The sequence below is a fragment of the Lonchura striata genome, chromosome 16 (genome assembly GCF_046129695.1).
Source record: "Lonchura striata isolate bLonStr1 chromosome 16, bLonStr1.mat, whole genome shotgun sequence".
NCBI classification, from domain to species: Eukaryota; Metazoa; Chordata; class Aves; order Passeriformes; family Estrildidae; genus Lonchura; species Lonchura striata.
The window spans coordinates 10,357,563-10,383,622 of record NC_134618.1 but is presented as its reverse complement, the minus strand read 5'-3'; the positions used below and the strand labels follow the sequence as shown (position 1 = coordinate 10,383,622).

The window sequence follows — 26,060 nt, the reverse complement described above, 5'->3', positions numbered from 1 at the left end:
CAGGACAAAGATTACTTTTATAAATGTCTCTTTTATTTATATGTATCTAAGAATTGTAGTCACGTTTTGTTTGAGTGTTTTCTACTTTTTCTTCCACAAGCTGTTTTTTGCAATGTTTCCACGTGTTCTGGGTCATAAACATGTGCCATGTTTGATATGTTATGGTTGGCACAGGTAATGGAATATTTTCCTTGTTTTCCAGATCACTCATGCTCTTTTTATACTTTTGCCCACTCTTTGCTCCTTAGAACATTTCTCTGGATTTTCCCAGTAACTGTCTTTGGCAGATCCTGAACAAACTCCACCTGAAAGGCAAAAATACGTCCTGGTTAAATTCCCAGCTGAAGGAAAGACACACTGTCATTATGGCTGTGGATGAAAGAATGGGAAGCTGCACAGCCAGGGCTGGGATGATGAAATGCTGACTGAATGCTTTGCCCATGTGAGCTGCTGTGAAAACTCCAGGATTCCATGAAGAAAGACTGGGCCCTCATAAAGTAAAATTTCACCACCATTGCCTCCCTCTGAGTCCATTCTAGCACACACAGCCAACCCAAGGCTACAGGTACAACAGACCCTATTATTGACTTTTATTTTATCTACCTCTGGCTGCAGTGTTTTGTCAGAAAGCTGTTGAAAAAGAGCTGAGGCAGGACAAAAATTGCTCAGTTTCTGGTACAATGAGAGAACCTGTCCTTTTGGGCTGGACTTACCTTCCTTGGATACTTGTATGGTGCAGTCACCTTCTTGACATGCTGTTGAAGCTCATGAATTAATTTTTCTGGATCATGTGATACAAAAGCAGGAGCTAAAACAATGAAGGCTTTGACCACCTGTGCCACAAAAATGAAGGGGTTCCATTAACTTCCAGAGCTGGCAATAAGGAAATACATCTGGCGTGAAAAGTGAATGTCAAAATTCAGAATGCCAATATTTGATATTTTTCTTTAATTTCCCTTTTCATTAGCTGTTTATTACAGAATGCTGTGCTATGAAGGACTCATTCTGCAGCAGAGGATTTTTTCCATATTTCCAGCTTTTTTTTTTCCATTAAAGTTATATCATAATAAAGCTGAAAATCTTGATTCTGTTGCTCAAAAAAATGTTGCAAATGTAGAAAATATAAAACAAATATTAAACACTCTGGATGTCATTGCTAAAGTGCACTAGGTGACAAAACAAAAATAATCAAAATTTCATTGCTTAGACAAAAACATGTCTTTACTAGTCTGAAAAGCCAAACTATTTTTCCACATGAAAACATGCAAACAAATAAACAATTCTGATATGGTAAGATCTATTAAGATATGGATTTAAAAAAAATTCAGCCCACCCAATTTCAAAATATGCAACATATTGAATTCCAAGGAAGCCTAGTACATATAAGGCAGTTAATACTTAGTAGAAAGGGTATTTATTTCACATTTTTTCCTATTTTGTTTTACCTCTCCTCGCACTGGGTCAGGACTGCTGACAACAGCCGCCTCTGAGACTGCTGGGTGCTCAATCAACGCACTCTCCACTTCAAATGGGCCAATGCGATACCTGGGGAGCACAAAGACAGCTCAGCCCAGCAGCATGGAGCAGTCCTTTGCTCCTTCCAGGCTGCGTTTCATGAGGCACATCTAAAAGGAAATGCCTTACCCAGCAGAGTTAATGATATCATCAGCTCTTCCAACAAACCAGACATATCCCTCTTCATCCATAACGCCTCTGTCCCCGGTGAGATAAAAATCTCCACACACAGAGGCAGCAGTTTTCTCTGGATTATCCTTGCAAAAATCAAACATTTCAGAAAAAGTATCTGATTATTAGTGAAGCATAATGCATTTCCTTAGCAGTGGTGCAAAGAATGATAGAAGTAATTTTTTCAGTTGTTCTGAAAATGAGTGTGTTCAATACTGTTTCATATTTTCAACTAAAAAACCCAGAACCATATTAATTAGCAGTTTGAGGCCTGAAGTATGTGACAGGTGGAAAAGAGCACTACACACTAAAGAATGTATGTAGAGATTTCTGTTCTCGAAAGAAAAGGTTGTGGTCTATCAAAACGCCCATCCATCACAGCAAATGTGTAACCCACAAAAATGTGTAACCCATTCTGTTCAGGGAAATGATTCATCATTGCAGGGAGTTGCCACAATAACATCCTGTCAAAAAAACCTTTTTACCCTTAACTGACAGGACCAAAACTCAAATGAGGTCACCTGCAGGAAAAATTTCATTATTTGCATTGACTTATGGAACCTCTACATCCAGTGTAACCTCTTGGTTACACAGGGATGTGTAACCTTGGTTACACACTTTGACAACAGAAGACAGAGTGAAAACCAGAAGCTATGGTATTGAACTTATAGAAGTTTGTTATCCCCTAGCAAGAAAATACGTTTTACAAGTTGTTGTTTGAGGATGCTACAAATATCCAAATATTATGGGGGTTCAGAAAAAGGATTAAAACCATAGATAGGTCCCCCGAAGTTTATTCATTATGACAGTTCAGTTGCAGTGGAGAATATCGTTAAGTTAGCCTGAGTCCACTGTTTTCTTGAGAATGTCCTGCACCTCAGCATCACCACACACTGGTCAGGCTCAAAGTCCCCAAGTAACCCAGTGAGGCTTTCTGAGGATCCTGCATGGAATTCTGCTCCTGGCAGACCTTTGCCCTGGCTCTCTCCTGGGTCTCCCAGCAGACACAGAGGCAGCAGGTCAGGCTCACCAAGTACTCGGAGAACAGACAGAAGGGTCGTGTGGGCTGCACTCGGACAGCAATGGTGCCCTCTTCTCCTGCAGGCACAACAGCCCCATGGTCATCTACGATCTGCAGAAAGGACAGGCACGGCAGGGGTGCTTTGGTCAGCTCAGAGGAACATCTGCTGCAGTTCAGTGCAGGGCACAGAGGGACGCAGACAGCACTGCCTTGCTGTTCTACCCACGACTGCCACATACCTGCACATCGTAAGGGGGAACAGCTTTTCCCAAAGAGCCAGGTTTAATTTTCGTTCCTTTCATATTGGCACAGATTGTCACCTGCAGAATAGATTTTTTTAAAGATTTTTAAAAATTGTTGCAACATCTTGTAAATTTTATTATTGTTTGTATTAGGCATCTTTCCATGATTTTGTTGTGACAAGGGCTGAATCAGGACCAAAGCACTGTGATTTTTTTGAGAACATAAGAGAGGGGTTGAGAGGCATTTCACATCAGACCTGTGTGAGCTTTGTTTTGTTGGATCTGAGCTAGTGGATTGTCCTGCAAACACTTGACTTTTATTTTGCAGGACAGCAGATTATTATTACAAATATTATTTCAATACAGGGACAATTAATTTGGAAACATTTCAAGGGCAAAATGAAAGAAAGCCCGAGATCTGGATCTTAATAGTTTTGTTAATGTTCAGTTACAGAGAAATCTGGGATGTGAGCTGGTTTAATATTTGCCATTAAAAACTCAGACAGGCCAAATTGATAGCTGAAGCAAATTATGTTTTCAGGGTTTTTTGAAGTAAAGATGATAACGGGATCTCCTACAACTTATTTGATCGGAATTGTCTCAGGCATGGTTTTTGCAGGGGTCTAAACCATTAGAACACGCAGATTGCTGATTCTGGAACTGTATAATTATAATTATACAAAGTATTTTTTTTTTTTTAAACCATATAAGCGATTCTCACGTTTCCCATTGATTTATCAAGGACATAATGGCTCTGGTATTCTTACTGTTGAATGGGTATACTACAAGAATTAATGCAAACTTACTGTTTCGGTCTGGCCATAACCTTCATGGATATCCAGCCCTGTCTGGATTTTCCACTTTGCAAACACTTCAGGATTCAATGCTTCCCCTCCAGTTACACAGTGCTTCAGACTTGGGAACTTGTAGCTTGAGAGGAAGAGCAAACGAAATAATTCTCTTAACTCCTAAAATGAGCAGTAAGCAACCTTTACTAAACAGACTTCCTCAGCTTTCCAAGTACATCTAAGGCTGAAGGAAAGGCTGAATAAGAAGACAGAGCCTGAGCTCTCTGTTAAACCTGGGCTGGTTTTTGGCAGGATGAAAGACCTATGTGACCAGAATGAGTACCTTACCAAAGATGTGAAAACTCCTTACAAACCACTTCTCACAACCTGGGTATTTTACAGAGTAACAAACCAGGAAGAACAGCTACCAAATAACTCTCAGCGTGCGGAACTCCTCTAACTGCTCCCTTCATTCTCAAACATGTGAGAACAACTCCATGGTGCACCAGTAACTCCCTGATCCAATGCTGACTAAAACATTGACTGAAATTGAACTGTGAAGCCTAAGTTCAGAGGAAGTGACAGCTTAAAAAAAAAATCTTCCTTGTTTCCTCTGTGCTGTCTATTCAAAGACCCAGTGCTGAAGCCCAAGTAGCCTATGGTGTGGCTCATTCTTCTCACATTTGAGAACTGAGAGTCTTCTTTACTGAGAGCAAGCTTTGCTAATTAGGTTTCCTTGAACTGAAAAAGAGAATTAAGGAAGCTAAGGAACTAACCATACAGAACTGTGCCAGCATTATACCCCAGCCTCCCTCCCCTCCCTGCTGTACCTGCTCACATCATGTTTGACCAGCATGCGGAAGGCGGTGGGAGCTGTGCAGAAGGTGGTGATGGGATACCTTGAGAGAGTCTAGAAAAATAGGAAATTATTGTGCTGGACAGAAAGTAGAATGCTGGGTCTGACCTTGTGAATGTGCAGGTGATTAACACAATTTACATGCTTAAATGTCTGCAAGATTAAAACCCTAAAAATGCTGTACCAGGCAGTCCAACTCCTGCAGAAAAAATGGAAATTTCTGTCCAACAGAAGTCATTCATGTAAATGAAGGACCAGTGAGAACAGTAGTTCCAATTAAAGGTTTTTTGGGGTGTTTTCCAAAGTGTCTGTGTCCCAGGCTCAAACCTAATTGGTGATAGGGAACTATACCACAGGTTTTCCAGTATTATTCTTGGGAAAGTTAGAGTTTCTGCCCCACACAAGAGGCCAATGTTGAGGAGAATCATCCAGCCGAGTGGTTTTGAAAAAGACCTGGGAAGAGGAGTAGGCATTCTGGTACCTTTGGATTGCTTGAGATGTGGGGATTACTCACCTCTGCAATAACTTCTGGTTGAAACTGTGGCATATTGTGTACAAAGACACAGGATCCACAGATCCATGGTGAAAAAACACTGCTCCAGGCTGATTTTGCCCAGCCAGTATCAGAGGTATTCCACATTACATCTGAAGGAGTCAAGTTCAACCAATACCTGATGAAAAAGCAGAGATGGAAAAAACTTTCAGGGAAAGCAAATCAGTACCAAGCCACAGATTTAACTTTTAAGACATAGCAAAATGGCCCAAGGTTGCTCTGGTTCTCATGGAAGGTTGACCCAACATGAGAGCACTTGACTTCCTCTGGTGCAGCTGTAGGGATGTTTCCTTATTGCTCCTCTGCTTTCAGCCCTGCAAGTGACACAACTCTGCATGATGAGCGCAATTGGGCCCTCAAGAAGCTTTTAATAATAAGGGGTTTACCATGAGAAGGGAAAGATGAAGAAGGTGCAAATCCTACAGTTATGAAATGACTATATTTACCTGAATGCTATGGTTTCATGTTCAATTTAATGCTGATCACAGCATTTAATCAGGACCGTGGGAGGAATCACAAGGTAATACCTGCCAGTGGTTGCAAATCCAATGCCGTAACTGCTGTGGGAATGCAGCACCATTTTTGGGAAGCCCGTGGTTCCACTGGTAAAATACACGAGCATTGGGTCTTGACTCCTCGTCTTGACACATTTATGGTCAGCAGATGCAACCCTTCAGAAGAAATTACATATTCCAGTCACTACACACACTTTTCCACTAGGGAAGCAGTATTTTTATTGTTTAGGAGTTCAACAGGAAAGCTGCCCCAAATGATATGATCTTACTAAATCTATTATATATCACAGGGAAAAGTTAGAGAACACATTTTGCCTTACGCATACAGTATGAATCACAAGGCTGAGGAGCAAGAAGAAGCTGAAGGACCTGAACGTGGGTCTCAGAACCTGGGTTGCATGAATCTGTACTTAATGAAGTGTAATTACAATGCTGAAAGTTGACAGAGAAACGTAACTCATTTGTATTTTGAAAATTACCCCCACAACTCAGCAATGTCACCTGACTAATACAGCGCCCTTCACCTCAAAGATCTGGAAAGAAAAGAGCTGGATACTCACGCAAGGAGTTCTTTGAAGTTCAACCACCCATCCCTGCTCCCTTGGCCTACAATGAGTTTACTTTTCAGGAACTGGCTGCCAGGCAGGACAGATTCCACTGCAGGTGCCAGCGTGTCATTGGTAACGATGCACTTGGCTTTTGAAGCCTGCAGTCGGTATGAGATGTCTTTGGCTGTTAATTGAGATGTTCCTGGAATAAGGACAATTCCTGGAAAAAAAGCAAGGAGCAATTGAAAAAACTCAGCATTTCCCAAAAACACTTGGTAATGTCTCTCTGTTGATGCTGATTTTATCCATCGTGGATGTTTATCAGTTTAAAAGCAGAGCAAAATAGATATATTGAATTATTAATGACTCAAATCATACAAGTTCTTCCATTATAAATTCAGCTGCCTTCCAATGTATGTGGTCAAGTCTGGCCTTAGGTTGCAGCCATTCAGCCCTCACTGGCTTCACCTGAGGATGCTGTTAGACTGGACCATGTCTGGCTCTCTGCTTCCTGTGTGGGTGCTGCCAATTCTCCTTCTAGGCAAAAGATCCCTTCTAGAGGTCACAACAGAATATTCCTGTTTACATTGTCTTGTAGGCTCTCTTTGCCTTCTGTCTGCACCCAACAAGTCAGTGAGGCACTCACCTGCTCGCATGCAGGCCACATTGAGGAGCCACCACTCAGGAACACGAGGCAGAACTGCCAGAACCCTGTCTCCTCTCTGCAGACCACAGGCCTCAGAAAGGACATTGGCTGCCTTCCTGGTCAGAGAGCCCAGCTCCTCAAAGCTCCACTTCACCTCCTCTCCCTCCTCATTGACCCACCAAAAAGCTGGATTTGCTGGCTTTTTTCCAACCTACAACACATTAGATGATAATAAAATAAGACAAACTTTAAAAGGTTTCACCTCAATACAAAATAACTCTAAACTAACCAAATCATCCCTAGCAATCACTCTCTTAGGGTGATACCTGTATTTCTGATAAACAAAATAAAATAGTGCTTTCCACTCTGCAGTCAATACTGCCCAGTACCCATGAGGAAAATGGATTTGCATCATCTGAGCTTTGTTCCACTGTATCCGTGTTTTGGCTGGAATAGAATCAATTTTCTTACCATGTCCTGATAAACTGCTGTGGTTTATGAATTTAGGATCAGTGCAGTTTTGATAACACACTGATATTTTAGTTGTTGCTAAGCAGTGCTTACTGTAAGTCAAGGACGTTCCAGTTTCCCACACACCGCCAACAAAGAGGCGCACAAAAATCTGGGAGAGACCATAGACAGGGCAGCTGACCTGAACTGCTTGAAGGGATATTCCACATCACAGGAGGTCCTGCTCAGTTTATATTCTGGGAGGAAGTTTGCTGGGAGGTGCTTGGAAATTGGCTGGGCATCAATCAGTGGGCAATGAGATACTACTGCTACTAGTATGATTATTATAATTATTATATTTCAATTCTTAAGCTGTTTGTTCCTCAACCCATGTGTTTTACCTTTTCTCTCCCGATTCTCCTCTTCGTCCCACTGGGGGTGTGTGTATGTGTGTGTCTGTGTGTGAGTTCCAGGGGCTCTGTGGCTCTTAGTTGACAGCTGAGGTTAAACTACAATTCAATGTCTATAAAAGAAAAGACAAATACTACCTTTTCCAGTCGTGCCCACTCATCTAAGACATCACTTGCAAAGTTGAAATATTCTGGCAGTTCCTTTTTACCCTGGTTTATAGATTCATAATGGGAAATAATCTGAGATGTAAGAAGTCTGTTGTTTCCATGGAATGTTGTGGAAGGTGACCTGAGAATCCACAAACACTGAGGAATGCAGGATTTAATAAATGTTCTCATGATAAATGATGTTTTATCAGAGGTTGAGGGGAAGGAATTGGGTGTACACCTAAGGAATCAGTCACCTGGAATGAAAGAAAATACATTTAAAACCAGACAGTTATTGGATGTTCTCCCATGTATGATGTAGTATAAATGAATGCAAACCAGCTTGAAAAAATAGGCTGTTTATACATGTTTATAACATGATACATTTTGTATCATGTTACCTGTATTTTTGTGATGTGAGTATTTAACATTATGGTATACAGAAGGAATAAGCACAGTCATCTTGAAGTTAATAAAATTAGCAGAGTTGTTGCTATCAATCCTGGAACAAAAACAACTCTGGAATCTCATTCAGCTGGGATAAATGGTGGTTTAACCTCAGTAGCATATGCAGGAGGCATCAGTCTGAGGCCATGGGAAACAGGACACTGAAGAAAGGACACCTAGCCAGGCCATGTCAAGAAGAGTGGGGCCATGGGAGTCAGTATCTTAATAGAACCATCCTATGTTTGGTCAGGTTTCTGGTTCTTGCTCTCAGCTGGTTCGGTACCTTTTACAAATAAGGTCATGTTCGAAGTTCTCGTTCCTGGTTGGATCCTTACCCTCAGAAGACCCCTATACCTTTTGGTGTTTGCCTTGCCCCCATCTTTGGATCTTGCCCCTGGACTCTGCAGTTTCTACATCTGTTATTTTGCTATTAAAGTCTTTATTTTTCAGGCAAGACCATCATTCTCATCCCTTTTTTTTGCCAGTTCCTCTGGCCAAGTCAAACTAGGGGTCACAGTGAGTGAAAACTACAATAACTGGTGTCCAAACAGGGACTTCATATTGAGGGATCTTCTTTGGTTCAATTTGGCTGGGTTTTGGCCAATCAATAGGACATTTTTCTCTGCTGTGGATTAAATCGGCAGGCCTGACACGGCTACAAGCAACCCTCGGAGTTGGCTCAGATCTTTCGGATGCCTGCCTGAAAAAGCAGGTAAGCGGAGAATAGAGACACTTATTCCTGCTGTTCCTACCCCAACCAGGTGGGCACACCCCACTTAATCCTGATTCTTATGGGAATAAGACTGGCAAGACTAGACAGGGACATATATGACAGCTTTAAATTTTTCTTAGTAGTTCACAGAAGGGCCCGAAATTGTGAGGTAAAAAACCTCCTAAAACGAGTGTTTCAGAACCTTCCAGTGACTGCAGCCAGGAGTGCTGTGCCAAGCTCTGCTGCCGCCAGGGCCTTGCGCTCGCCCATGGGCGCTGCCTCAGCCCAGCCGCTTCTGCCTCGCCAGCTGCAGCCCGTGGGACAGGCTGCCTGCTGCCGGCTCAGCCCCTCACAGCACTGTGGGAACTGTCACGGACTGTGGAATTTTCTCGGCGGGATTTTGAGATTTTGTGGGTGTCACACTTCATGACCTAGCTACCAAGGGGGCCCTCTCATGATGCGTCTGCTGCCTGCTTTCCGTGTGATTCTCAAAACGCTCAAAGCCAAAAAGCACCAACTCCCAGTGCTTGGCCCCTCCCCGGCCTTGCTGGTGTGGCAGGAATCCGGGGGGTCCGGGGCCACTCCACCATGCAGGATCCCTTCCCAAACCGAGACTGCTTTTAACCCCTCTAACCCCCGCGGATGGAACTTGAGGGTGGAACCTGTCCCAGACACAGGACACAATGCAAATCTCTACCCCAGCCCCTTTCTCCATTGCAGAGGAAAAGATACAGCAAACATTACCCTAGAAATATTTGGAACTTAAAATTTTCTCTCAGACTGTTACAAACTATTAATTGGGTTAAGCCTTTACTAAAGATCATTCCTGTTGCTTCTTTTGTTACATTCCTTTTTAATTTGGTAATTGATTCTGCTTATTTTACAGGTATTGTTAAGAGAGCTGAAAATTCCTTCCTAGAGACAGTTACTAATGATCAGTTATACTCCTTTCTTAAAACTTTTAGTTTTTATTTTTTTTCAGAAACAGCATCCCTATTTTGTCATGCATATATGTTTTCATTCTTCTTTGCCAAGATTCCTAACAGAAGTTAATAAACAAACTAACGTGCATTGTCACTACATGCTCTGGCTGCCAGAAATATTCTCTGCTGTCTGTTGAGGCAGGAGTAAGTTCTAGAGGACTTCACAGATTGCAAATCTGGCAGAGCAATGTGTCTTTTGGTTGCTTCAAATGCACACATGTTTCCATAGACACATTCTCAGGAGCAATCTTTGCCTCTGCTCACATAGGTGAAACAGGAAAAGATGTTATTAAACATTTCCTACAAGCACTTTCAACTCTAGGCATCCCACAAGAAAAAAAAACAGATCATGGACCTGCCTATATATTTTACCCCCTGTCGCATGTCTTCAATTGTTACTATTTATTCTCACATCTTTGGTGCATGGGTCTCAGCATTGGTAATTTTTACTTCTCAAGAAAAGTTACTTATTTAACATCGGAACTGTTGCCTTATTCCTTAGTAGAACCTTATACAGTAATATTTAATCTGCCTATCAGGCAAATGAGTTCAAATACCCAGAGCTTAACACAACGTAATCTTTTCAGTGATGTCTGCCAGCATAAACAATCTGGATGCACATTTTTTTCCCCAGATAGATATTTTGTCAAAAGCAACAGAAATTCATGATGTTCTGCATAATCCTTGGACATTGTGGCAGAGAAATACTGATGAGTTGTAAACAAGCCTTAATCACATAGGAAAATGCTTCTCCTTTCTTGGTCTGCTCTAATTCTCTCATTTAGCTGTAACTTGCATATTTCAGAGCATTACAATGACAAATGTAATATACGTGTACAAAATATACATAATAGCCTATGAGAGAAAGAGGAGGGACACAATATTTAGGAATATTTAGGGAAATGATATTCAAGACTGACAAGATGAAACACATTTAGAGTTTGGGATTCCCAAGTGCTCTGCAACAACATCTGCAAGAAGACTGTGTAAACCTTCAAGTTCTTAGCACTTTCTCACCTGCAAATGTAGAGGTGAAAATGAAGAGAGAAAACTAAGGAAACTAAGGAAAAGACCCAGTAATGGAAAAGTTCTCAGAATGAGAAGTGAGAATCAAAACTGGTTATTCCTGATTTAATACCATTTGCTTTGCTCAGTGATCATCAACACGAGGAGTTCAGATAAATAACATTTTCCTCACCTGTCTGCTGTGGACAGGAAAGATCAGGAGCTGCTGGGGGAGATCCTCTTCTTTCATTTCACACACCTGTTAGGACATGTTTCCCATAAGAGACACTGTAAGGATCAGCTGTTCCCTGGAGATGTGAAACCTGGAAACTCCTTCATAAAGCTTTTGGAGTGAAACTCTTCTGATTTTATTGCTCACTTCTGGAGTAATGAGAACAGAATGTGGCAGAAAACAGACCAAGCAGCAGAGATCTTTCTGTGGAGTAACTTTTTTCTTGTAATCATTTACACCATTGTTAATTGTGCATCATTTGCACCTTAACCTAAAGCATTTTTTCCTCCAGTTTAACCATTTAAGTACATCACAAATTTATCATGATGAAGAGAAGCATTAAAAAGAAATGCATTTTTTTCCTTCCACTCTGAAAAAAATTGACAATATTACAATGGTAGGTTTTGGATGTTGATTACTTGCTGATACCCACCTCAGGACAAACATATCTTCTTATAAATTTCTCATTTATTTGTAATGTTCAAAGCCCTATAGTTTCACCCATTTTTAACGTAGATGTTTATACAAATTGCAGTAAAAATAAATTAGACCTCTGTATGAACTTGAGTCTTTCTCTCTCCCATTTTAATTACTTGCATTTCCTTCCAAACATTTGTAGGTTGATGGCAAACGTGGCTCCAATACCACATATCCTAAAGAATGTTTTCTCCTTTTTCTTTCACAGTTTGTTTTTCCTGATGGTCTCATTCTGCTCTGGGTTTATACAACCTGCTTTATGTCTTGTGTTATGGCTGGTACACATGATGGAGAATTTCTTCCCTCATTTCCCAGATCACTCTTGCTCTTTTTATAGCTTTGCCCACTCTTTGCTCTTTAGAGCCTTTCTCTGGATTTTCCCAGTAGCTGTCTTTGGCAGATCCTGAACAAACTCCACCTGAAAGGCAAAAATGCTCCCTGTAGCCAAATAATTTGTGGGTAATTTACCAGGTGAAACAAAAGATTGTGAAAACACTTTTAGCATGGGATAGCTGGGATAAAGGATGGGAAGCTGTACAACCAGGGCTGGAATGGTGAAATTCCTTACTACACCTTGTACTACTGCACAGACACTACTTGCAGGGAGACATATCACAATCTCTAGGAGCTGAGAGCTTCAGCTTTCAGGACAGGGAGTTACTGGTGTCTTTCCTAGTGAGAAGACATGGATTCCAACCTACTGATGCTAACAGGAACTTTTGTTTTGATTTAGGTGTCTGTCAGAGGAGAGGTCAAGGTAGAGCTGGTTAGAATGGAATGCCTTGACCATTTGAGCTGCTGTGAAAACTCCAGGATTCCATGAAGAAAGACTGGGCCCTCATAAAGTAAAATTTCACCACCATTGCCTCCCTCTGAGTCCATTCTAGCACACACAGCCAACCCAAGGCTACAGGTACAACAGACCCTATTATTGACTTTTATTTTATCTACCTCTGGCTGCAGTGTTTTGACAGAAAGCTGTTGAAAAAGAGCTGAGGCAGGACAAAAATTGCTCAGTTTCTGGTACAATGAGAGAACCTGTCCTTTTGGGCTGGACTTACCTTCCTTGGATACTTGTATGGTGCAGTCACCTTCTTGACATGTTGCTGAAGCTCATGAATTAATTTTTCTGGATCATGTGATACAAAAGCAGGAGCTAAAACAATGAAGGCTTTGACCACCTGTGCCACAAAAATGAAGGGGTTCCATTAACTTCCAGAGCTGGCAATAAGGAAATACATCTGGCGTGAAAAGTGAATGTCAAAATTCAGAATGCCAATATTTGATATTTTTCTTTAATTTCCCTTTTCATTAGCTGTTTATTACAGAATGCTGTGCTATGAAGGACTCATTCTGCAGCAGAGAATGTTTTCCTATTTCCCCCTTGTTTTCTTAACTTTATACATCATTAAACTTTCAAAAAGTTCTAGTATGGAAAATAAAGAGAGATTAAAATCTCATCCCAGCTGCTCAAAGAAATGTTGCAAAGTTGGAAAATATAAAGCAAAAATTAAACACTGGATATCATTGCCTCCATATGCTTAGAGGTAAATGAGAAATAATCAAAGTTTCATTGCTTAGACAAAAAGATCACATGAATACTCTGAAAAATCAATTTTTTTTCCCCACATAAAACCCTGCAAAGGAATAATTCTAAATTTTTGATATCTGTCAAGATACGCATTTTAAAAATGTTTATGCTCACAAAATTTCAAAATATGCAACATATTGAATTCCAAGGAAGCCTAGTACATATAAGGCAGTTAATACTTAGTAGAAAGGGTATTTATTTCACATTTTTTCCTATTTTGTTTTACCTCCCCTCGCACTGGGTCAGGGCTGCTGACAACAGCCGCCTCTGAGACTGCTGGGTGCTCAATCAACGCACTCTCCACTTCAAATGGGCCAATGCGATACCTGGGGAGCACAAAGACAGCTCAGCCCAGCAGCATGGAGCAGTCCTTTGCTCCTTCCAGGCTGCGTTTCATGAGGCACATCTAAAAGGAAATGCCTTACCCAGCAGAGTTAATGATATCATCAGCTCTTCCAACAAACCAGACATATCCCTCTTCATCCATAACGCCTCTGTCCCCGGTGAGATAAAAATCTCCACACACAGAGGCAGCAGTTTTCTCTGGATTATCCTGGCAAAAATCAAACATTTCAGAAAAGTATCTTACTTTTATTGCATTTCCTTAGCAGTGATGTTAAGAATGAACAATAAAACTGTACTCAAAATGAGTGTGTTCAATACTGCTTTGTATTTTCACTGAGGTGTCACTACCTCAGAGCCATATGGTCATATACATGTGAGAGGTTTGTGCAGTAGCTTGTGTTTGGTCTGTTGATCTTGTGCACATGTTGTGTGTGACAGGCATCTGTACAAAGGTTTCTCTGACTGCAGTGCCTGCTGGAATGGGGGTACCTCTGACAGTGGTATGAGGGAATACAATACCTGCCCCTTGGAAAGCCTCGCTGAGCTTCTAATGTGTTGGAGTAGAATTTATGGGCTTGCTTCAATAACATTTAACCAAAAATAGGAATGGAATAGAGAGAAAAGAGTGATGCTCTGAACATGAAACGCATGGCACATATCTGGAACAAGGCATCCCCTGGTTTGTGGTGCATTTTAAAACTACACTCTGTCAGTCAGTCTGTTCCTGAAACTATGCACTGATCAGGCTTGAAGTCCCCAAGTAACCCAGTGAGGCTTTCTGAGGATCCTGCATGGAATTCTGCTCCTGGCAGACCTTTGCCCTGGCTCTCTCCTGGGTCTCCCAGCAGACACAGAGGCAGCAGGTCAGGCTCACCAAGTACTCGGAGAACAGACAGAAGGGTCGTGTGGGCTGCACTCGGACAGCAATGATGCCCTCTTCTCCTGCAGGCACAACAGCCCCATGGTCATCTACGATCTGCAGAAAGGACAGGCACGGCAGGGGTGCTTTGGTCAGCTCAGAGGAACATCTGCTGCAGTTCAGTGCAGGGCACAGAGGGACGCAGACAGCACTGCCTTGCTGTTCTACCCACGACTGCCACATACCTGCACATCGTAAGGGGGAACAGCTTTTCCCAAAGAGCCAGGTTTAATTTTCATTCCTTTCATATTGGCACAGATTGTCACCTGCAGAATAGATTTTTTTAAAGGATTTTTAAAAATTGTTGCAACATCTTGTAAATTTTATTATTGTTTGCATTAGTCAGGACTCCTCTTTGTGACTTTGTTGTGACAAGGGTTGAATCGGGACCAAAGCACTGTGATTTTTTGAGAACATCAGAGTCTGGGATATGAGCTGCTTTAATATTTTTCATTAAAACCTCACATAGAATAAATTAATGCCCAGAGAAAATAATCTATTTTAGCTTTGCTTTTGAAGTAAAGATGGTGAAGTGTTTTACTACCAGTAATTACATTTATTGCAAACGTACTGTTTCGGTCTGGCCATAACCTTCATGGATATCCAGCCCTGTCTGGATTTTCCACTTCGCCAACACCTCAGGATTCAGTGCTTCCCCTCCAGTTACACAGTGCTTCAGACTTGGGAACTTGTAGCTTGAGAGAAAGAGCAAATGAAATAATTTTCTTAACTCTTGCAAAGAACAGTAAATAGACTTAACCGAACAGACTCCCTCAGCTTTCCAAGGACGCACACCTAAAGCTTCACAAGCCCCTTTGGAAATGACAATCATCATCCTGTTATGCGCACCTCAGCTAGAATCCTAGACTGCTTGAGCTGCCACTGAAGATGACGTGGTTTATCTCTGTGTCAATAGAAGTAGGTTTTTCTGCTGGAAAAAGTGAGCAAAAGCGTTTCTGTGGGAGAGCTGACATAAAAGGAGGAATCTGAACAGGCACATCAGATGTGTGTGGAAAGCTGAGTTATGTGCCAACATAAGGTTGAATAGATACACAGAGGCCGAGCTTTGCTAAACCTGGGTTGACTTTTAGCAAGATGAAAGACCTATGTGACCAGAATGAGTACCTTACCAAAGATGAGAAAACTCCTTACAAACCACTTCTCACAACCTGGGTATTTTACAGAGTAACAAACCAGGAAGAACAGCTACCAAATAACTCTCAGCGTGCAGAACTCCTCTAACTGCTCCCTTCATTCTCAAACATGTGAGAACAACTCCATGGTGCACCAGTAACTCCCTGATCCAATGCTGACTAAAACATTGACTGAAATTGAACTGTGAAGCCTAAGTTCAGAGGAAGTGACAGCTTAAAAAAAAAATCTTCCTTGTTTCCTCTGTGCTGTCTATTCAAAGACCCAGTACTGAAGCCCAAGTAGTCTATAGTGTGGCTCATTCTTCTCACATTTGAAAACTGAGAATCTTCTTTACTGAGAGCAAGCTTTGCTAATTAGGTTTCCTTGAACTGAAAAAGAGAATTAAGGAAGCTAAGGAACTAACCATGCAGAACTGTGCCAGCATTATTCCCCAGCCTCCCTCCCCTCCCTGCTGTACCTGCTCACATCATGTTTGACCAGCATGAGGAAGGCGGTGGGAGCTGTGCAGAAGGTGGTGATGGGATACCTTGAGAGAGTCTAGAAAAATAGGAAATTATTGTGCTGGACAGAAAGTGGAATGCTGGGTCTGACCTTGTGAATGTGCAGGTGATTAACAAAGAGGCCAGTGTTGAGGGGAATCAGTCAACTGATTGATTTAAAGTGCCTTAAAGGGGGAATAGGCACTCTGGCAACTCACTGAAAATCCAGGAAAACAGAGCCTTAATTCAGGTTTATGCTATAGTCTGAGTACTGGCCCATACTCAGCCTAACCCCAAAGCAGATGGAAGTTCATATCTGAACTTAGGTTCAATATTGCACAACACAGCAGTGGTCCCAAGATCTTTATATCCTGTGTCTTTATCCAATTGTCATCTACAGTCAAACCATGACACATGGCCTAACCAGGAGGGAAAACACTTGTTCCTTGACCTTAATGGGCACCAAATTCCTTGGGATGTGGGAAGTAGTATCCCTGCTGCTACTAAGCAATGGCACCCATAGACTGGAGCCCAGTTTGTTTCCTTCATTTTGTAAAATGGAAATAAATATTACAGTATAAAATGTTAAACTTACCTCTGCAATAACTTCTGGTTTAAACTGTGGCATATTGTGTACAAAGACACAGGATCCACAGATCCACGGTGAAAAAACACTGCTCCAAGCTGCTTTAACCCAGCCAGTATCAGAGGTATTCCACATTATATCTGAAGGAGTCAAGTTCAACCAATACCTGATGAAAAAGCAGAGATGGAAGAAATGCTGCAGAGAATGTGAGAGACTCGGGCCCAGGTCACAGCAGGAGGCTTCCATTAGAAGATGTGGCGTCAGCAAGTGGGGCTCTGTGGAAAGCTTGGGAGAGTTGAAGAGTCTTAAATATTCTCTGATTTCTCTTCCTTCCCTCCTGCTTAATATTTTGAGCATTTATTTTTCTTGTGAGCAGTGCAAAACATCTTTGTCTTGAGCTGCAGAATCTGGATCTAGAGCAGAACCCAAACAGATCATCTGGAATAGGCTTTCCCTACCTGGTGCAGTTGAGACATCAGCTAAGTCACAGCTCATTTCTCCAGGAAACTAAACAAGTTACTTTTCTGGATCCTTGATCACCAGCTTCCAATTCTGAATGCTTTGGGAAAGGTTATCCTTTAATTTTCAAGATGAGGAAGATGCAAGATCCTACAGTTATGAAATGCCTGCATTTACTGGAATGTTATGGTCTCATCTTCAGCTTAATGCTGATCACAGCATTTAATCATGGCCCTGGGAGGAACTGCAAGGTAATACCTGCCACTGATTGCAAATCCAATGCCATAACTGCTGTGGGACTGCACCACCATTTTTGGGAAGCCCGTGGTTCCGCTGGTAAAATACACGAGCATTGGGTCTTGACTCCTTGTCTTGACACATTTATGGTCAGCAGATGCAACCCTTCAGAAGAAATTATATATTCCAGTCACTACAAACACTTTTCCACCAGGGCAACAGCATTTTTATTGTTTAGAAGTTCAACAGGAGAATTGCCCCAAAGTGAATGATCTCACTAAATAGGTGGTAACACAGGTAAGAACACTTAGAGAACACATTTTGCTTGTAACAAATATATCCTGTATGCCAAAACTTTTAAGATATGAGTACCTACAGAATATTTCAGTGACTTTGCAACTGTTTTAGCAAGGGCACTCCAGGTGTTGGTTATGGAGCAGCAGCCAGGAATCAGTGTTTGCCTCACACAAGCAAAAACCAGCCCCCAACTTGAAATTAGTAACTGAGGTTATCGTGCCAAGTACATTGGTCTTATTACTAACAGTATATCATTTATGTTCAAATGACTGATGGACAAGTCAGATCCTCTGAGCCACCAGGATAGTAGAGGGAAGAAAGAACTGAGCATCAAGAGCTGGAATGGGTATTTTCCCATTTAATCAATAACCATTAGAAAGGGCTCCAGCAGACAAGCTCGTAACAATTGTTTAGAACTCTGTGTGCTTGTCTGATGATCACAGTAGAAGCAGAGAGCTTCTAAAAACTGTCTTGCTGCTAAGCAAAGCTGAAGGACATGAACTAAATTCCAAAAACCTGGATTAGATGAACCTCTACCAGTGTAATCACAAAACAGGGAACTGACAGACGGATGCAAAAACGTAACTCATTTGTATTTTGAAAATTACCCCCACAACTCAGCAATGTCACCTGACTAATACAGCGCCCTTCACCTCAAAGATCTGGAAAGAAAAGAGCTGGATACTCACGCAAGGAGTTCTTTGAAGTTCAACCACCCATCCCTGCTCCCTTGGCCTACAATGAGTTTACTTTTCAGGAACTGGCTGCCAGGCAGGACAGATTCCACTGCAGGTGCCAGCATGTCATTGGTAACGATGCACTTGGCTTTTGAAGCCTGCAGTCGGTATGAGATGTCTTTGGCTGTTAATTGAGATGTTCCTGGAATAAGGACAATTCCTGGAAAAAAAGCAAGGAGCAATTGAAAAAACTCAGCATTTCCCAAAAACACTTGGTAATGTCTCTCTGTTGATGCTGATTTTATCCATCGTGGATGTTTATCAGTTTAAAAGCAGAGCAAAATAGATATATTGAATTATTAATGACTCGAATCATATAAGTTCTTCCATTATAAATTCAGCTGCCTTCCAATGTATGTGGTCAAGTCTGGCCTTAGGTTGCAGCCATTCAGCCCTCACTGGCTTCACCTGAGGATGCTGTTAGACTGGACCATGTCTGGCCCTGTGCTTCCTGTGTGGGTGCTGCCAATTCTCCTTCTAGGCAAAAGATCCCTTCTAGAGGTCACAACAGAATATTCCTGTTTACATTGTCTTGTAGGCTCTCTTTGCCTTCTGTCTGCACCCAACAAGTCAGTGAGGCACTCACCTGCTCGCATGCAGGCCACATTGAGGAGCCACCACTCAGGAACACGAGGCAGAACTGCCAGAACCCTGTCTCCTCTCTGCAGACCACAGGCCTCAGAAAGGACATTGGCTGCCTTCCTGGTCAGAGAGCCCAGCTCCTCAAAGCTCCACTTCACCTCCTCTCCCTCCTCATTGACCCACCAAAAAGCTGGATTTGCTGGCTTTCTTCCATCCTACAACATGTGAGGAGATACTAAAATAAGACAAAAATTAAAGGGTTTCACTTCAATATAAACCATCCTTGGCAACTACTCTCTTGGAGTGATACCCATATATCTTTCTGATAAACAAAATGGTGCCAGTACTATCCAGTACCCATTAATAAAATTGTATCATCTGAGATTTGTTCCACCACGTCCTGGTTTTGACTGGGATAGTGTAAGCACTGCTTAGCAACAACTAAGTCAAGGACTTCCCAGTTTTTCACACTCTGCCAACAAGCTGGTGCATGAAAAGGTGGGGGAGATCACAGACAGGACAGCTGACCTGAACTGCCCAAAGGGATATTCCAACCACAGGAGGTCCTGCTCAGTTTATACCCTGGTGGGAAGTTGGTCGAGAGGTGCCAATCACTGTTTGGGGACAGGCTGGGTGTTGATCAGTGGGCAGTGGGCAATTGTGTTGTGCATCATTCATCCTTTCTGGGTCTTCTTTGTTCCTCTCTCATTTTTGTTATCTCCCTTTTAATCACTACTACTTCTACTATTATTTCTACAATAGTGATAATTATTATTAATATTCTTCTTATTACTATATTTATATATATATACATAATGTATGTATTACATTTTACTTATTATTATATTTGTTTCAATTTATTTAAATTCTTAAACTGTTCTTTCCTCAAACCATGTGGTTTACCTTTTTTTCTCCTGATTCTCCTCCCCATCCCACTGGGGGTGTGTGTATATGTGTGTGTGAGTTCCAGGGGCTCTGTGGTTCTTAGTTGACAGCTGGGGTTAAACTACAATCAATGTCTATAAAAGAAAAGACAAATACTACCTTTTCCAGTCGTGCCCACTCATCTAAGACATCACTTGCAAAGTTGAAATATTCTGGCAGTTCCTTTTTACCCTGGTTTATAGATTCATAATGGGAAATAATCTGAGATGTAAGAAGTCTGTTGTTTCCATGGAATGTTGTGGAAGGTGACCTGAGAATCCACAAACACTGAGGAATGCAGGATTTAATAAATGCTCTCATGATAAATGATGTTTTATCAGAGGTTGAGGGGAAGGAATCGGGTGTACACCTAAGGAATCAGTCACCTGGAATGAAAGAAAATACATTTAAAACCAGACAGTTATTGGATGCTGTCTAGTTTCTGATGCTGGATGAATTAATGCAAACCAGCTGAAATAAATAGGTTGTTTGAACACATCTGCATCTTCCCTATTATTTTATGTTCCTCCTTTTCTTGTAAAGGGATTGTGCACTGCTTTTCATTAGAATATTTGTCCTCTACGTTGCCAGCTGATGAATGACTCTCATATTTCACCTCTAAAATTTTACTTGCTAGTCCTTTTCTCTATATCTATGTCTCTATTCCTGTAAATTTTATGTTACTTTGCCTGCTTACAGAAATAAAATACCACTACTTTTGAAGTGGTTTAGGAGACTATCACCTTGACTTAAAACTGTCTCTGTAATTATGTTATGCCTTAAACCTGCACTAGATGGCGAGTCACACTGAATTTATGCACCAATAAACCTGGTGAATCTTTGATTTATTTTCTTATGAGTTCTATTTTCTTTGAGGGCATGAAATAAACACAAAATAGACAGTAAGTGAGCAAAGGTGAAGTGCCAAAGATGTCCATTTGCTATGCACTTCAGCTGAAGTGTGCAGTTTGGGAAAAGATACATGCTGTAAAATAAACTTGAAAGTAAAAGCCAACATTTGCAGTTTTTCCTAGTCTTTCCTACACAACATAAAGGTACATGTGGAATAGACAGAATGGATAATGCCACAGGTATTTAAAGCCCAAGCCTGAAAGTCAAGAAAACTAGATTTTCACTCACAGGTGCCGAATCATCAGATAAACTTGTTTTGAGTGTAATAAAGTCCTTAAGGATGTACACATATATCTAGGGGAATTTTTCCCCAAGTCAATGAAATCAGCTTTGCATTTAAAATTTTTTGTGCCACGATGTTGTCCTTATTTAACAGCCAGCAGTACATACCTGTCTCCCAGGGATTCTTTGCAGTTACTTTCACCTTTGCATTATTTATTGCAAGCATAGGTGTAGCGAGAGCTTCCAGTGTTCAGTGCCAATAAATAACAGTAACTGGCATCACTCTGAAATCACTGTATTTGTGGGGCACACCTGAGAAACTGAGACAGAAAGTGCACATGTGAGGCATGTCTCAATGGCTCCTGACCACATATTTGACAGGTGTGAGTGACAGCTAAGCAGAAGGCTCTAGATTATGATTGATCCTCAATCCAGTGTTTCCTGCTGACTGGACTCTGACTTCTGCAGAGGGCAGATTTTCCACAGCTCTCAAATTACAAAGCACAAAAAGAAAGCCAAAGCTAGTATTTCATTGATGGAGAAATGCACAGAATGTGACCTTATCTGCTCTATGTCTAAAAGAAAACATTGTTCTCCACCAGTTCAGTTCTACTAAATTTCACTCCTTTCCTCATTACAAATCTGTCCTGGCAAAATGGACTGTTGTGTGATCTTCCTTTTTCTGCAGTTTCCTTTCAGGACATAGAGGTTAGAAACCCTCTCATGACAGAGCCTTCTTCCTAGTAGGAGGTTTCCAGGAGGGATTTAAGTTGATGGCTATCTGTTTTAGGGACAGATAGGGAAAACCAGCTCTCTCAGCAAATGGTTTTGTCATCCTACCTTTGTTCTGGGAGCCTCAGGCTGTGTTCTGAGCTTAAACACTGCCTCCCCAGATCAAAGAGGCCTTGATAGTTTTAACCTGCAATTCTGAGAGATGCTTTATAACCTTACCAGTATGTTGCTTGAAAGACATCTTTGAAAAGGAGCTGTTATGAAGAGAAAGAGACCACAAAGTCAAATGGGAGACTCTTATCTTTCTGCTTCTTTTTCTCCTTTAGTACCTGATTGCTGAATCTGTATTTATGTGTGATCTTATCTTGCAAGCAGCCTGAATATACAGCTCCTGATTTCATTAGGCACACTCTACAAGTACTAATGGAACACATCTCAAGGTGCATTACAATGCAAAGCTTTTGAGACTGATAGAAAAGAGCTTGCTAGAAAACCCAGCCCCACTCACAGCAGGCATGGAAACAGAATAATTTTCAGCAATACACTCAAGATCCTTCACCCACAGAAAATGGAGACTACCACATCAACCCCCACTATGAACATTCCTTCTTTTCAGTGGTGCCCTCCTGGATAAAAAGTCTGCTAAAGGCACGAGGTGCAAAGCATCACTTGCTACTCCTCAAGAAGAAGAAATAGTCATTATTGAAGGAATTTCTTCTTGATTCTACTAATCCAGACCCACTTGTTGTCAAGTCAGCTCTGTCCTTTGTGCCACTGAAACAACCATTAGAATACCTGGTCTCTTCTACCAGCTACAGCTTTGGGGTTAAAGTTCCCAAATTTCGTCAGAGTTTAAGGGTCAAAGATGTTTCTCCTACAACTAAAGGCTGGCAGGTATTTACAGAAATAATAATTCCTTAGTAAATTGAAGGAATTCCAGAATCTCAATATGTCTGTAAGATATTTTTTAAGTGTTCTGAAAGGATTGTCTAGGGAGGCCTCATAGTTCATGTGGATAGCTGATAGCTCTCCTAAGGATGAATTGGTACACTTAGCCCCTTCCATTTATTGCACAGAAAACTGTGTTACTACTGAAAACCAATGGCAAAATCTTCTGGTTTAACCCATGAGGTAGTATCTTACTTGAGCTACAACTTGGCACTTAAGTACAGAGGAAAGCCTCACAGACAAGATGTCGAAGAGTTGCAGACTTTAAAATTACCTATGCAAAGAAGTGAGAGTTTTTCCCTGACTTTAGCACACTCTCAGTCAGATCCACAATTAGTAGATCCATAAGTGCAAGAGACAAGCAGAAATTTGGCAGAGGAGCAGCCCTCAAATACTGTCCCAGGTACCTGACCTGCTGCTCTGTCTGCAGCCCTGACAAGAGAAGGATGTCTAATTACACCAGCACACTGGGAATCCACTGGTGCTTCTGTAGGCAAATGCTCCCTCCTGTGCTCTCTCACCTTCTCCTGGAGCTGTTTATTTTCAGACACAGTAAAACCAACTTCCCCATACTTCTTCCCAACTTCTCCACACAACCCACCACCACTCACTACGAAAGATGCTGTAATAATTTCATTGCCACAGCACAAGGAGACTAAAGATGGGACCTGCACAGAAAAGCCATAAAGCCCTAATCTTTTATATCCTACTTCTAAAAAGTGTATCTAAATAAACAACCTGTGTTAACAAGGAGCTATTAAAGAGACTTAGGTAATGTGAGAGAAAACAATATTACCCAGATCACCCAGGAAATCTGTGAGGCTGTCAGGAATTAGCTTCAAAAATCTAGAAAGAATGTGAGACCTGAGATATTTTTCTTCCTGACTCATTAGCAATCAGAGAGACATAGAGAGTGGGAAGGAATCCCAGGTTCCCAGTACATGGGATTTCTTCTAGTGCTGTACCAACAACAGAAAAGTTTGAGCTTACAAACTTTCATTCAAGACTGTACCTTAGACCTGTCAGTTATGAGAAAACCCCAATGCTTTCCCTGTTGCATAATGTAATTTACTTACCAGTCCCACAGTATTTATCAGGTGAGGTCTGCTTTGATGTTTTCTACCCTTTGTAATACCTGTCAGCTCCTCCCTGACAGTGTCCCAGGTCTGCCTTCCTTCAGGGAAGGTTACCATAAGTCCAGGCTGACTTTCAGGCAGTGTACAGATCCCTCTGGAGCTGGGCAAAGTTCACAGGGCAAGCACTCAGTGTGACAGCAAAGCATGGAGCCAGAAACCCAGCACTGCTCCTCTCCCATCCCAGCTGTTCTGTGCACGTCTGAAAACGATGCAAACATCACCCAGCAATGTGTGAGTCCTGCCCAGCACCTCATCACAGCACTCAATTGAAAGTGCTCATCTGCTGCAGGCTGTGGCATCTCCTAATCCACGTTAAACTGATCTAAATTCCACACAAATGCTTATGAGCACAGGGAATTCAGAGCACTTGTCACCAGCAGAAGGTAGACCTTTGATCAGTGCTGCCTGCATGGGAGAGATTCAGTGTTTACACTGCACACTGCCTGAATGTAAGTCCCTCTGTTGACTTTCACTGTAGAGGAAAGCAAATAAGCACCATAAAAACTCTCAATCACTCTAACAAATATGTCCATCACAGAAAGAACTTTGTACACTTACTAAATGCACAGCCTTCAGAGCACATGCTAACACCATTTCCTCCAACTTATCAGAAGAATTCATGGAAAGACACAGACCCCAGAGAATGCTTGATTCCACAGGCTTCTGAGAATGCCTGCTGCTGTTCTTTCCAGTGAAAAGTTTTCAGATCCTAGATAAACATGGATAACCTCAGGACAAACACACAAGACGTTGTGCTGCTGCTTTGTGTGCTAAGCATGCTCTCATTTATGAGAAAGTGATGTTTACCTTTTCTAGCAGAACATTTGTACATCCAGTGAGGCTCTGGGTCAGCCACAGAATTCCTGCAACCTGTAACTGAGATAATGACATTTAATAAGCAAGATGAAGGTTACTCTTGAAGACAATAATCTCCTTTTTAAGGCACAACAGCTGAAGGTGATGTTATTCAGAAGAAATTGCAGTTACCTGCAGCAGAATTATTTACTAGCACGAGTCCCTCATGTAGGTGTCTCACACATGCTTATTTTAGTGAATGCTTACAATAATCCAAACTTAGAATAAATACTGATGTTTACATAGAAGGAAATCTCAAATGAACTGCAAACCTCAGTGAAGAAGTAGAGAGGTCAGCACAGAAGTTTATGCCTGTATTTCACTCTAGAAGAGAAGGGGAGAATTCAAGGTCACACAAGCAAGCTTGCAACTGCAGCAAGATTAACACCCTTCTTTTCTCTGATATGCTAAACATCAATCTATCCTTCATCTCAAGACTCTTCTACAGAGAAATTTATATATCTGTAGTGCAACTGTAAAAGCAGCCTGCACAGATGAGAAATGGGACTGCTGAAATGGTTTTGTGACCATGTCAGAAACTACCAGCCAGGAAATCAGTATCTGGCAGGACAACAGGTACATTCACAATGACTGCAGCAATCCCTAAACCATCAGTTCAGACAGAATAATGAAATTGGAGGCCACCAGCAATTAGCTAAAGGAAAATTAACTCATTGTGCTTCTATGTACAGCCACTTCAAGAATTTTTTAGGGTAATTAAACACATTCATGTGTCAGCAAAAGATTTATCTGTCCACATTTCAGTATATTTTATCTCAGTAAACTGCACCAAAAGAAGTAGCAGCTTACTGAGGTTGTCAATGTACTGAGGAGGTAAGAGTCAAAATACAGAATTTATGGTTCTCTTCCCACTTTTAATTTTCAAACCTTTGCTTTATCCTTGTTTTTATTTACAACCCAGCTAAAACTACTGATACTGGAAACATTCTCCCATGTTAATACAATGCTGTTCTTGAGCCTTTGAAGGGCCTCTTGCTTCTGGCAGCTGTGGCACAGCACACTGGTTTGCACAGGTGTCCTGCCACCCACACTGCCTTCCCTGGTGACCCTGTCACCAGCTCTGTTCCTCTTATCCGTGTCTGCTCTTGTTCCCTGCTGATGCTCCTCGAGTTTGGAGCCTGTGATGCCACATTAGCCCCAGCAGCTGCTTCCTCATCCCACGGCCTGAAGTGATCAGTGTCAATAAAAATCTAAACCAGAGGAAG

General features: G+C 41.6%; 2 protein-coding genes across 4 annotated transcripts; both read right to left on the bottom strand.

Annotated features, from left to right (window-relative positions):
* Positions 1-11: 11 nt before the first annotated feature.
* Positions 12-11,355, bottom strand: LOC144247158 (acyl-coenzyme A synthetase ACSM3, mitochondrial-like). Of its 2 annotated transcripts, XM_077786863.1 has the most exons (14): positions 11,203-11,355; positions 7,854-8,119; positions 6,856-7,066; positions 6,222-6,429; positions 5,674-5,817; positions 5,108-5,264; positions 4,568-4,647; positions 3,756-3,879; positions 2,947-3,027; positions 2,717-2,818; positions 1,645-1,772; positions 1,446-1,545; positions 714-833; positions 12-305 (listed from the first exon to the last, which is right to left on the bottom strand). In XM_077786863.1, exons 2-14 carry the CDS (start codon positions 8,052-8,054, stop codon positions 219-221), a joined length of 1,743 nt encoding a protein of 580 aa, XP_077642989.1. In that variant the 5' UTR covers positions 8,055-8,119; positions 11,203-11,355; the 3' UTR covers positions 12-218. The 2 variants fall into 2 exon arrangements, with proteins under 2 accessions (XP_077642989.1, XP_077642987.1); XM_077786861.1 differs by having other exon boundaries at positions 7,854-11,355.
* Positions 11,356-11,689: 334 nt separating this feature from the next.
* On the bottom strand, positions 11,690-24,132 carry LOC110475545 (acyl-coenzyme A synthetase ACSM3, mitochondrial-like). 2 transcript variants are annotated; one of them, XM_077786860.1, is made up of 15 exons: positions 23,920-24,132; positions 21,332-21,483; positions 20,150-20,415; positions 19,110-19,320; positions 18,476-18,683; positions 17,511-17,654; positions 16,803-16,959; positions 16,186-16,265; positions 15,145-15,268; positions 14,759-14,839; positions 14,529-14,630; positions 13,735-13,862; positions 13,536-13,635; positions 12,780-12,899; positions 11,690-12,136 (listed from the first exon to the last, which is right to left on the bottom strand). In XM_077786860.1, the coding sequence occupies exons 3-15, from the start codon at positions 20,348-20,350 to the stop codon at positions 12,050-12,052; spliced, it is 1,743 nt and encodes a 580-aa protein (XP_077642986.1). In that variant the 5' UTR covers positions 20,351-20,415; positions 21,332-21,483; positions 23,920-24,132; the 3' UTR covers positions 11,690-12,049. The 2 variants fall into 2 exon arrangements, with proteins under 2 accessions (XP_077642986.1, XP_021395464.2); XM_021539789.3 differs by lacking the exons at positions 11,690-12,136; positions 12,780-12,899; positions 13,536-13,635; ... (4 more) ...; positions 16,186-16,265; positions 16,803-16,959 and adding an exon at positions 17,255-17,402.
* Between the last annotated feature and the right edge of the window lie 1,928 nt (positions 24,133-26,060).